This window comes from Mustela putorius, unplaced genomic scaffold (assembly GCF_011764305.1).
Source record: "Mustela putorius furo isolate JIRA1106 unplaced genomic scaffold, ASM1176430v1.1 tig00000139_pilon_pilon_pilon, whole genome shotgun sequence".
NCBI classification, from domain to species: Eukaryota; Metazoa; Chordata; class Mammalia; order Carnivora; family Mustelidae; genus Mustela; species Mustela putorius.
Window position 1 is genome coordinate 11,691,293 of NW_025421293.1, and position 12,277 is coordinate 11,703,569.

General features: G+C 61.5%; 3 protein-coding genes across 4 annotated transcripts in view; 2 read left to right on the forward strand and 1 right to left on the reverse strand.

The window, feature by feature from the left end:
* Positions 1-12,277, forward strand: part of FBXL18 (F-box and leucine rich repeat protein 18) — a 107,558-nt gene that overhangs the window by 77,395 nt on the left and 17,886 nt on the right. The window lies entirely within an intron of this gene.
* On the reverse strand, positions 1,822-7,392 carry LOC101687413. Its single transcript, XM_045074875.1, has 4 exons — positions 7,230-7,392; positions 4,913-5,064; positions 2,980-3,678; positions 1,822-2,650 (listed from the first exon to the last, which is right to left on the reverse strand). Exons 1-4 carry the CDS (start codon positions 7,390-7,392, stop codon positions 2,549-2,551), a joined length of 1,116 nt encoding a protein of 371 aa, XP_044930810.1. The 3' UTR covers positions 1,822-2,548.
* Positions 7,820-12,277, forward strand: part of TNRC18 (trinucleotide repeat containing 18) — an 83,137-nt gene continuing 78,679 nt past the window's right edge. For both annotated transcript variants that reach the window (XM_045075151.1, XM_045075152.1), the window contains exons 1-2: positions 7,820-8,205; positions 10,177-10,609. In XM_045075151.1, coding sequence (XP_044931086.1) covers positions 10,423-10,609 — 187 coding nt within the window. In that variant the 5' untranslated portion in view covers positions 7,820-8,205; positions 10,177-10,422. The remainder of the gene's footprint in view (positions 8,206-10,176; positions 10,610-12,277) is intronic.

The window sequence follows — 12,277 nt, forward strand, 5'->3', positions numbered from 1 at the left end:
TCCCTCCTGTTCATCTCCAGGGTGGAGACAGGCTAAGACATGCAGGCAAAGGAGATGGATGCAGGAAGGGGGGGGGTGGGCTGTCAGGTTTGATCTTCAGGATTTGTTTTTGACTTTCTGCTGACTCTAGAAATGGATCCACATGGGGGTGGGGGCGGGAGAAAGGCAGAGCGAAGAGGGAAGCTTTCAAAGCTGTAGCCATGGGAAATGTTTTTATTTTCTGCTTGAAAGAAAATGGCAAAGAAGAATAAAAAAAAAAAAAGGAGGTGAACAGAGAGACACACATTGTGTGTGTCTACGCATGCCCACGTGTGCGAGAGACAGACACAGAGGTCCTGGGAGCCTGAGGGTGTGGGAGGCTCCCAGGTCCCCGCTCTCAAGATGCCCCTGTGGGCCCTGGAGTCACAGTGAGGAGCACAGAAGGTGGAGGGCTTGGCAGAAACAGGGCTGGGGTTGCTTGCCTGCCACCCAGGCTGGGCGACCTTAGGAAGACCAGCCCATTTCTCTGGGTCACAGGGATCCTTGTGACCAGTGTATCTATGACAGGGGCACAGAGGCACAGGACAGATAGCCTGTCCTACGTGTGCAAATAGCAGCACAGCAACAGGCACACTTACAAGAGCACTCAGAGATTGTGTGTGTGTGTGTTGTGTGTTAGACACCAGAAGACCCCCAGGGAGATGGAAAAGGTCCTTGTCCAGGTGTGTTCTGAGCCGGTATCTACAGCGGGTGTGGGGGAGCCCGGGGGTCTGCTCTCCTGAAGACTTCTCCTTCCGGCCCTGGAGTATGGAATTCGGGCCCTGCTCTCAGGGAAGACCTGACCTCACCCACCCATACCTCAGGCCCAAAGGATGCTGGGCTCTACATCTGTCCCCTTGCTTGGTGTAGTTGAGGGTATATGGTGCTACGCCTGAGCTGTGTGAACTTGTCACTTCCCCTTGGGCTTCTCGTCTGTCCAATGGGCACTATGGTACCCAAGCCAGAGGACTGTCAGAGCTGGCACGAAGCAGGAGCCAGTTTGCATTAAAAGAAAAAGCCAGCCTGGAAAAGAAGAAACTGGGAGTTGTGGGCCATGGATGGGGAAGGGCTTGGGTGTGCAGAGGCACAGGGGTCAGGGTAGTGGGAGGGGACAGAGGTAGGTCCGGGGGGGGGGGGCACAGCTGGGGTGCACTTTGCTCCAGAAATCTGAGCACACACAGGCCTGCCAGGGGGTGCTCAGAGGTCCAGACAGAGCAGGGGCCAGGTGGCCAGAGAAGTGAGCCCCTAAAGGCCAGGCAGGAGGCAGCCTCCTCCAGGAGCCCTGACTCCCCACCTAGGTGCAGCCCCCTCCTCCCCCAACACACGTGCTGCCAAGCCCTCCATTAGTCACCCTGGCACTGACATTCATAAATCCCATTAGTCACACCCGCACAAACTCGCCTGCAGAGCACACCCAGTACACCCAGACAAAGAAGGAGGCCCCTGAAGAGGCCTTGTACATCCTAGAACTGTGTGGGCACCCCAGGCACTTAATAGACATGGGGCCCACCTCCCCCAAAGCAGGCAGCTCCTACAATCACCCCTACCAGCCAGGCACTCCCAGCCCCCCCAAATAACCACCGCCCCTCAATTCCAAACCTTCCCCGCACCCTCTGGGCACACAAGGGCCATGGTAACGCCCACGAATGCCCTTGGCCTCCCCCCTCTCCTGCCTCTCTCGGGAGTATGGCACCGTGGCCCTCTCCCCCTTGGGACCCGGCCTCGGTGGGGGTCTAACCAGGAAAACCATTCCCCAAGGTCAGCAGAGCTCTTCAGCGGGCAGCCCTGGGCAGCCCCGGGAGCTGATTTATTGGTGGTTTATTTGGAGAAACGCTATCGCTCTTGGATTCCGGAGAGGGGAAAAGAAAAAAAAAAAAAACAAAAAAACCAACACACAGGCTCGTGGTGGACTTTAACCTTGGGCTGAAACCGCAGCCTTTGTTTTCCGAGAGGCTTCCTGGGGCGCCGTGGCTGGCGGGGCTGGGGCCAGGGTGGGAGGCAGGGCCGGAATGCGGCCCTGCAGGCTCTTGGATCCCAGACGGCGAAGCCAGGGCTCCACTTCCTCCGGGCCCCGCAGAGCCCTCGCAGTCTCTCCAAAGAGGCTTCAAGAAATTCTAGGAAGGAGCCGAGGCTCCCACAGAAAGATCGTCTGGGGGCCAGGTTTACCCAACCTGCCTCCGGCCTCTGTCGCAGGCCGTTGCAGCAGTGTGTCACTGGCACGGGTTGGGGGAGGCGCCTCCGAGGGGTGAATGCCTCGCCTTTCCACGGCCGTCCCCATCGGAGTCCCGAGCAAAGAGCAAAGACCGTTTGGAGGTGTCTGTCCCTGATCGTGCACAGCCTGTGCGGCTTCTGAGAGGTGCCCGCGTAGAGGCCTGTTCCCCGCCCCTCTGGCAAAGAGACGCACGAGGCTGGTGACATTAAGAGTTATTATTGCAAATGCACCTTCTCTGGGTCTGTCCCCCAGATGCTCCGTGACTGTTCAGGTAGAAAGACCACCGCCCCTACCAGGCGGCCACTAGCGCCCCGCCGATCACCGCTCTCCCCATGGTTGGGCTATTTGCGCCAAAGCCGAAAGCTGGTGGCTGATGTGGGAGCCGACTCGGGGCTGAGAGGCGAAAAGTCTGGAGTATGCCTGGCATAGAGGGAGGGATGGGCTGGTGTGGGGTGGGGAGCTGGATGAGCCCCCACCTCCCAGCATGGCTCCCAGAGACACCCTGCATGGTCCTCATCACACCGGGGGGGGAAAAAAAAAAAAGAATAAAGGGGGAAAAGCCCATCTCCCTATATCCCACGCCGGAGGACGACTCAGGGCAGAACGATGGGGCGGCATTAAAGCAGGGTCAACAGAGAAGTGGGGCTGGCTGAACTCTGAAAAGATGATCTAACCCCGGTGTCACCCCTTAATGGCGGTGCAATTGGGCTCAAGCAGGTGGCCGTGCGCCCATTCCAGCCTCACCGAACCTTCTTAGGAGCTAGTGCCTGGCCGGTGGCCCTTCCCCAGGCTGCGATCTGGTGAGGCCTGGGCTGGCTGGGGTCCGCCGACTCCAGGTATGGAAGGTGATGGCACTGAATGGGTGAGTCCGTTTCTCTCTTTGGTGAACGGGGAAGCTCCTGGCTTGATTCCCTGCACCGTCCCAGGGACCCCAGGCTGTGACCGGGAGAGCAGGGCCCCCGGGGAAGTCCGGATGGGAGGCCGGCCAGGAGCACCAGCGTATGAGCAGCGGGAAAGGAGGTCCTGCATAGAGATTTATGGCTGCATCCGGCCCCCTGTGCACCCAGCACGTCTCCGACCTCTCCGAGCCAAACAGTGGAATGGAAGACCCGACCCGGGGCCGGGGAAAGGGGCCAGGGCCGGAGGCGGAGCTGAGACACATCGGGATCTGCTGCAGCCGAGCCTGGTGCTTCAGCCGCGGCTCTGCCCACCGAATGAGCGCTCTTGCCCCTTCGGCGTTCCGGCTTTGGCGCTGTGTCCTCTGGCTTTCTGGAGGGTTGGGACCCCTCGTGGCCAGGCTGGCTGAACCCCAGCTCCGCTGAATATGGCTGAGCCAGTCGCAGAAAACGGAGGGCGAGAAGGATGTCCCGGGTGCAGCCTCTCCGGGTTTTCGAGGTGCCCAGGTCTGGAGCTCCCTGGTTGCCAGACCAGGGACCTGGAAACAGGCTCTTTTAAGCCCCAGATCCGGCCAGGGCTTCCTGAGCGGGCAGCAGAGGCCGGTGAACGCTCGGGGGTCCCCTTCACCAAGAAGCCAGCACAGCGTGGGGACATAGGTCCGTCCTCACCCCCCCAGACGGTTTGGGGCGACGGGTGGAGGTGGCTCAGGTGTCCTTGCTTACCAAAAATTGCCACTTTTCTCTGGGAGAAGGGGAGAATGTATGCAGGTGGCCAGCAACACCAGGGTTCCAGAAAGCGCTGGGTTCTGCCCGAATAGGGCAGCGTTGGCTGAGGCTCAGGGCAGAGCCACCGTGACAAAGCCACCACCGGGGAGAACCGGGCTCCAAGTTGGCCTGTTCTTTTTTAAAAAATTTTTAAAAGATTTTATTTATCTATTTGACAGAGATCACAAGTGGGCAGAGAACAAACAGAGCCTGCTCCCCGCCGCGCAGAGAGCCCCATGCGGGACTCAGTCCCAGGACCCCGAAATCATGACCCGAGCGGAAGGTAGAGGCCTAACGCACTGAGCCACCCAGGCGCCCCTGTTCTTTGGTTTTAAAACAAAGGGGAATAATTTTGTCAGTCGGTTCCCGTGCACAGAGCCCGACGCCTAGAACACACAAAAGGGCTCTCGGCTCCGCAGCCCAGGGTGGCCGCGGACGACTGTGCGGGCCTGGGCGCATTCTCCAGGAGCTAAGGTTTGGGTTTCGAGGCGGTTCTCCCCGCCCCACCCCCCATCCCAGCCGATTTTCTGCCCAGTCAGTACAAAACACACACATATACACACACTGCGTCAACCCACTTTTTGGCCGCAGACCCCGCCGGGTAAACAGAGAAGTATGTTGGGGGGGGCGGAAGATGGCGGCCAGACCCGGGCGGACCGCGGACCGGGCGCCTCCACTCCGCCCCGCACAGGGCGCCCAGGCCTGGCTCTGACATCGCAGTATGTCCGCCAGGGCGGGAAGAGTGCTTCCCCAGCCCCCGAAGCTCAGCAAGGGATCCCCAGGGGTGCCCTACGAATGGCAGGGGTCTCTAAAAGGAGCCCGGGCAGCGCCCACCCCTGGGCCTGGGATCTGTCCCTCCCCCCGCCCCAAGATGGCTCCCGGACGCTGTTTACCCCGCGACTGCGGGGGCACCGGGGCGCGGGCCCAGCAGCGAGGGGCGGGGGACGTGCAAGGACCAGGGTGCGCACAGGTCGGCCGCGGCGGGCAGCCCCTCGGCGGGACCCGCTGCGCTCCCACGCACGCTGCGCTCGGAGAGCCGGCGCGGGCAGGCCACCCTGGGCACCGCACCGCCAGGCCCCTGGAGCAGCCGCCGCGTCCCCAGGTCCTGCGCCGGGGCCGGGCTCCGGCGGTGACTAGCGCGGCCGCGGGCGTGAGTGTGTGCCGAGAGGGGGCCTGGGGCCCACAAAGGCCCAGGAGGAGGAGGTTGGGGGAGGGGGGTCTCGCCTGCCCCGAACCGCGACCCTAATGAAATGCAGGCTCGGTTCGCCACGCAGACAAGGCACATACTTGGAAAATGCAAACGCCATTGGCAAATGCAGGGCAAACAAGCAGAATTTTTATTAGCAACTAAATGATTTATGGCGCACATACCCCGCCATCACAATTACGGCGTTTTGGAGCATCCAGGGGTGAAAACATTAAACATTTATAAAAATAGGCCTCCCCACCCCAACCCTCAAGTCCTTTGTATTCCCCACCTCAACTTTGTCAAGATACATATTTTTTGCCTGAGCTATGCGAAAATTAAATAAGAAAAAAAACACCCCCCCACAAAAAACCCCATTCCAGATCCAGGGCGGGGATAATGGGGTGGGGGATCAGGGTCTGGGCTCCGAATATTGGAGGGCAACCAGGGGGGTGGGGAAACGATGGGGGCTCAGGCGTGGGAGGGCCTTTTAGGAACCCACAAAGGCCTTCGGATAAGGCTCAAGGATGCTCGGCGCCTACCGGGGCTGCGCCCCTACGCACAGACCCTTCCCTTGCTTCGGCCTCCAGCAGCCCCAGGCAGCTCAACTGCACTTATTTCTGCAGTCAACCCCCTCCCCCAAGGCACACAAAACACAATACCTCCTTTTTCTAACCCCCCTCTCCTCTCCGTCTTTGCTGCTGGCCGTCCCGGGGCCGCACCGGGAACCTCCCGCCGCCCCAGCCGCCACTGAGACCTGCGCGCCCTGCTCCAAGCGCGGACACCGCCGCTGTTCCCCTCGGCTCCGGCTATTTTCGTTCCTTTCTTTACTTCTCACTCCTCCCTCCTCCCACTGCGGAGCTCTAGCTTCCAAAAGAGGGCAGCCTCGAAACCAGCGCAGAGGCTCCTGGAAGGGCAACTTGAAACTGCCCTCAAGAGGCTGAACTTTTTTTCCTCAAATTTATACTAGAATTAAATTAGACACCCCCAGTTCGCTTTCTCCAAGCCTATCCCCCCTCCCCGTTTTCGTCTAAAAGTGGAGAAAAGAAAATAGAACAAACGGGCGCTAACTAGCTCATTTTCCCCCCTCCAGAAAAGTTGCTTAAAAATGGATTAAAAAAAAAAAGACCCAGCGATGCGAAAACGCTGAGTCCGCAGCGCGGGGCGAAAGAGCGGGCTTCTCTTGTTTTAATTAAAATCTAATCACCGCGGTTGCTCTCCGAGGCAGGATCGGCAAGGATTTCTGCCCCTCCAAGCTTCCATTTGAGGGTACGTAATGCCCAGCCGGGCACGGGTCCCTGCGGGGCTGTAGAGAGGGTGCGGGGCCCCAGAGCGGCCCCTCCGACCGCGTCCGCAGTCCTAGCGCCCGCAGCCAAGTAGGTTGCCGCGGGCAGCTCCCGGCGACTCAACCCAGAAAGGATTTTGCTGAAAGCGCAAAATAAAAGTACAAAGTCTGGGGGATTGGGGCTCCCCTCCCCCTCCCGCCGCCGCGGCCAGCCAAGCACTTTTTGGGCTTGGCTTCTGCTTCCTCTGAGCTCAACAGATTTTTTTTTTTTCCCCCGGTCTCGCCCTCCCTGGAGGGGGCGCGGCGGATGGAAGGCGAGAGAGGACCCCAGCCAAGAGGTTTTTAATATTACACTTTAATAGGTTTCAGAAGGCCCCGTGGAGAAATGCTAATAGGCTGAAATGTCAGAATCGAGAGGGAGTCAGTTCGCGCTCAGCCGATCTAATCCTTTTTTCTGCTCTGATTTTTTTGGGGGGTGGGGTAAGGGGAGGGGAGCGCCCACGCAAAGAAAGGCTTTGGGGAAGGGCGCGCGGTGCAAAGCGCCGCGGCCCCGGTCGGGGCCGAGCGGGGGGCGCGTCCCGGCCCGCGTTTCTATAGGAACCCCTTTTAGAAGATTAGAGACTCACCCGCTACCCGCCGCCGCGGCCTCTCCAAAATATTAATCAGTAACCATCTGACACCGCGTTTCAGGGAGGGACCCGCAGGCCGAGGCTAGGAAAACGGCCTTCACGCCTGCCCATCCCACCCAACCGCGCAGCCGGGGGAAAAGGAATGAATCGCTGCTTTGTTTTAAAAGGGGGAGCTAAAAAGGGAAAAAGCAGCCCTTGTCTGTTTTGGCGTCTCCAGCGCGCGTTCTGGAAGGCGCGCCCCAGGGGAGGTAGGGGGCCAGGGCCCGGGCGCGGGGTGCAGCCCGCCGGGCCCCAGGCCCTTCCCGGCTCGCTCGGCTTGTCACCTCCTCCTGCGAGCAGGAAGCTGACAGGCGGCCCATTAAACCGCGCCTTGCAAAGCCCTGGATTGCGGCGACAACCATCTTCCTCTATTTTGATCACTCAGCCTAGACGCCGAGGGAGGGGGTAGGAAGAGGGAGGAGAGGGAGGAAAGGGGGGGGTCCGAGCTGGTGGAGGGGGAGGGCTGCCTAGAAACGGCCGGGAAAAATTCTCACCACCAGTTTTGATCATTCAGCCCCGCCGTGGGGAGCCTGGAAACTGCTGGAGCCCCTTGGTCCGTAATTGGTTTTATAGGAATGGCTGAGGGCCAAGGTGTTTACATGCGCGTGATTGGCGGTGGGCGCGGCCAATAGATGGAGGCCGGGGGCCGGCCTGGGGGGGGGGAGGCGGGCACCCGGGAACAATGCGTGTTTCTTCGCTGGAGAGTACTCCCCTCCCCCAGCCGCCCCTCCCCCCTCCCGCTGGCTTTTTTTTTTTTTTTTTTTTTTTTTTTTTTTTTTTTAGATCCAGCGAGAGGAACTTGAAAGGGGGGTTGTGTAATGTACCTTTTCCAATCCCGGGCTGTATATGGAGATTTGGGATTCTTTAAACCGGCGCTACCTGGATTTTATTAAAAAGCGGGGAGCTCCGCGGGAGGAAAGCTGGCTTTTCCGGGGGCTGCGGGAGCCGGGCCGCGGGAGGGCGGAGGAGTTGGCGCGCCGAGCGCTCGGCCCAGGGAGCGGTTTTCTACCAAAAAAAGGAAAGGCGGGCAAAAAGTGTGAGGCGGCTGCGGGTGGCGAAGGGGAGCAGCAGCCGCGGGATGGCGGGCAGCACGGGCGCCTAGCCACGCCGGGAGCCGGGGCCACCACCGGAGTCGCAGTCACCGGAGCCCAGGACCGGGAGCCCCGCCGCGCCAGGTACGCCGCCGGGCCGCCCGTCCGTCCCTGGCCGGGCGCGACGGTCTCCAAACTTCTCCGGCTGACCCCCCAAACCCGCCGCCCCCTCGGGGAGCGCGGGGGCATCCCCGCAGCTCTCCGGCCCCCGAGAGCTGGATCGGGGACCGGCGTCGGGGAGGTGGGGGCACCCTGGGAAGGGTGGGGGCGGGCCACGGTGCCTCGGGCGCCCACCTGAGCCCTCAGCCCCGCTCCAGCCCGCCCAGCCGAGCTGAGGGGCGTCGGTTCCCTTCTCGGTTCCCGGCAGGCGGCGGGGGAGCCAGGGACGCCGAGACGTTTTCGATTATAGGCTGTTTTTAATTAAAAGCCGGAATTCAGCCATTTTAACTGCATTTAAGAGGGGGAGAAAAGTAGAGAGAACGCAGCGGAGCCCGCAGATGGCCGAGCCAGCTTCTCGACCAGAGCGAGGGTGTTCCGGGGGCCTTCACCTCGACTTCCCCAAAGTGGGGCGTCGGGGCAGCCTCCGAAGCGCTAGCTTTTAAAAAGAAAGCTACACAAAGAACATTAAAAAAAAATCACGGAAAGCTCATCGCCTCCTTAAGACATGTATCCTCGGATGTGGCGATCTTAGATTTTTCCAAAGTAAACGCGGATCTGGTAACCAGAGCCTGATGGGAGTGAGCGAGGGAGGGAGGGAAGGGGGTGTTTGTAACCAAAACCGGGTTAAAATAAGTACCCTTAGCGAAGTTGGGGAGGGAGGCTGGAGAAGGAAACCCGGGGGGGTTTGCGGCGGAGGGGGTCTGCAGTTGGGGGGCTGGGCGCCGGTCGCGGGGCTCAGGGCGGGCACCCGGAGCTGGTGGCTTTGGCGTGGATCGGCGGCTCTAGGAGCGCCCGGGCCTCCCAGAATCTGGAATCCGAGCTGCTGCGGGCAGACGGAGAGCGAGGGCACGGTTGGCTCCAAGACCCCCTCCCGCCCCCATGGGAATCGGCAAAGGACAAATCTTTTAAACAAACAGCTTTAAACTGGAGCTACAGGGGGATTTACCCAACGCTGGGGGAGGCGCCCCTTGGTCTGCCCGCGTTGCGAAGGTTTTCTTTGTAGATTATTTTTGGGTTGGGGGTGGTAAGCTAGGGTAGGAGCAAGACCCTAGAGCCCCTTGCTTCCACTCTGACCGCCCCCTCCCCCCCAGATCCCCCGCGCCAGGCCACGTCCTCGGGCCGCAGGATTCCCAGGCCAAGGCGTTGGAAAATGAAACCAAAGCTTGTTTTGAAGGATTCTTTCCAGTCCTCGGGCGAGAATGCCACGTCTCGGGTCCTCGTACTCAGACTCTGCGACTCACAGTGGCCCGAGGGGGGCGGCGGGAGGAGGCACGAAGTCTCTTTAAAAATAATAAACTGGCTTTGCACCTTCTCTCCCGAAAAAAAACCAAACCAAACCAAAACAACAACAACAACAAAAAACGCTAATTGGTGGCTCAGGGCGAGCTTAGGGAAAGCAGACTCAAAATAGGCAGGCCAGGGGCCAAGAAGGTTAAATATTAAACTTGCCGGATCAGATAGTGACACAGGGTTTAGGGAGAGATTTCGAACTGCTCGTGGAAAAAGGTTTCGCGGTTTGAAACCCTCCAGCATGTGACGGCCAGGAATCAGTCCCACTTGGGAGGTTTTGTATTTATGCAGCCGGGGCGCGGCTGAGGGGCCTTTCCCACTTTCGGGAGGACCCGTGAGCCGCCGAGCCAGTCTGGGCTGGGGCGCAGCGCGCCGCCGGCCACTTACCGAGCCAAGTGCCGGGGAGCCTGAATCCGCTGGAGGAAGGAGCATGGATTTTTACTTTTTATGGAAAAGGGGTTACCCCCGATTTCATTTCTGGCCACCCGATCCGCAGTCCCCGACCCCGAACGGCAAGACGACTTTCTGAAACTTTGTTTTTCCCCCCTCCTTTTTCCTCCCCCCCCACCCCGTTTCTTCTGCGGCCCATCTCCTCTCCCTTCCAAGACGCCGTGTGCGCCGCCTCGCGCAGCTCCGCCTGGCCGCCCGGAGGGGCCCCACCGCCGGCCGCCTGTGCGCCCCGGGCCGCGGGCCCGCAGCCGAGCGCAAGCCCCGCTGGCCGCCGCCGCCATGCACGCCGCGGAGCCCCCGCTGCCCGAGGACTCTGGGACTACGCCGAGGCCGAACTTTTAGGTCCCACTGAGCGAGGCCCGCGGGCCGGGTGGGGGGCTGGCTGCGGCACTCCCGCGGAGGATGGATGGCCGAGACTTCGGGCCCCCGCGGTCCGTGCACGGCCCCCCGCCGCCGCTGCTGTCCAGCCTGGCTATGGACAGCCACCGCGTGGGCACCGCTGCGGCCGGACGCCTGCCCGCTTCTGGCTTGCCCGGCCCGCTGCCGCCCGGGAAGTACATGGCCGGCCTCAATCTCCACCCGCACCCGGGTAAGTGCCCCGCGCTGTGGCCGTCCCCTCCGGTCCCCGCGGGATCCTGGGGAGGGAGGCCCGGGAAAAACTGCTCGGCCTGTTCCTGGGCATTCTCGGCAGGGACGCGGCACCTCCCTTTCCCTCGGCGGGTCCACGGGAGTGAGGACAGGCTCAGCTCCCCGGGCCCGGGACAAAGGCCAGTCCCGAGGACCCGGGGGAAAGGGGTGCGCGGCTCGGTTGCTTTCCCCTTTCCCCGGTGCGCCGGTGCCCTCCCAGAGCACACGCATCTGCCGAAATCCGAGCCACCGGGGCGAAATCCCGGGGCCCTTGCGTTGCGGCTCCAGCCCAGGCTGGGGGTTTCAAAATCTGAGCAAGAAAAGAATAAGCCAGCTCCACACCCTTTGAGACATCCGTTCCCCGAGCTCGGATCCTTTTCTTGGCAAACGCCCTTGCCCAGCGCCCGTGGGCCCCAGTTCCGTTCCAGCTCCTCCGTTCGCACTGCGCGTGGTCTCCGGGCACCCCTCAGCAGTGGGGCTGTGGAGAGGGCGGAGATCTCGGCCTCCAGCCGGCGGGCGGACACTTGCGGGAGGAGAGCGGCTGTCCCAGAACTCACACCCCGGCAGGAGCGCAGCAGCTCCGACACCAGGAACCCGGTGTTCTCCGGCGGGCGCGCAGCGCGGTGGGGCGCAGAAACTGGGCCACCGCCATCCCGGAGCTAGGGGAAGGAAGCGGCGTGGGAGCGGATCTGGCCGGCCCCGAGCCGCGTAGGGAAAACCTTGGGTCTGACATGGAACCGCGGGAGGAGGTGGCGGAGAGGGCCCGGAGGCCTCTGCCATTTTCCGAGAGGGCTGCTCAGGCTCGCTAGGGATGGCACCCGGGCAGGAGAAGCTTGTCTGGAGCTGGACGCGGCCGCTGCAGTCGGGAAGGGAGACCAGGGGACCTCTAGACCTGCCGCCGAAGGACACCCGGTCCCTCCCCTGGCTGCCTCCAGCTTCTTCGCCAGGCGTCCTACGCTTCACTTAAAAAAAAAAAAAAAATCCATCTCTCCCACTTCCAGAGTGTAGACTGGGAGGCTTGCGATTTCTCCGGGAAGCCACCGACTGCCCCCTCTGCGTTGGAAGGGACGCCTCTGGCCTCCCTGGCCCTGTCCCACCGATCCTGCCCGCTCTAGCCGAGGCCGCGCTCGCCGGGTTTTGCCTCTCTTTGATTTTTCTCATGGAACTTTTCAGGAACCGGAGTCCCGGGGCTCGGCGGGACAAAGGGCCTTTGTGAAGCGCTGGGCAGGGGAGGGGCACTCTGGGGGCAGCAAGCGCATACATCCCCGCCCGCGGGGGCGCAAGGACTGGGTCTTGGCTTCGGGGCCTGCGTGTGCGGCCCCCCCCCCCAGCTGCGGCCACATTTCCGCCCAGGGGTCCATGACGAGGGCTACGATTTTCTCTCAAATGTGTGCTGTGGGTGAAGGAGGGGTGCGGGGATTCTAGAGGAGGGGTCTGGGCTGTCCTGGGGTACAAAGGGCCGCTGGGGCCATCCCCTTTTGCGCGCCCCCAGAGGCCACGGTAATTTTTGTGTTCCCGTGTCTTTCGAGCTCATTGGGTCACTCAGTCCTGAGCAAGGACCAAGTTCTTCAGCCTGGGAGTCAGAGCCTGGATTTTCCTGGCTGGCCTTCTGCCTTCCCCCAGTCAGGGA

Excerpts from the sequence above, each read along its gene's own strand:
- LOC101687413 (XM_045074875.1), bottom strand. The coding sequence starts at position 7,392 with ATGGTTGTCGCCGCAATCCAGGGCTTTGCAAGGCGCGGTTTAATGGGC. Across the intron at positions 5,065-7,229 it reads GGCCCCCTACCTCCCCTGGG|GCCCCCTCTCGGCACACACT; the intron begins GCGCGCCTTCCA and ends TGTGGGCCCCAG. Across the intron at positions 2,651-2,979 it reads AGGCACTAGCTCCTAAGAAG|GCATACTCCAGACTTTTCGC; the intron begins GTTCGGTGAGGC and ends CCTCTATGCCAG.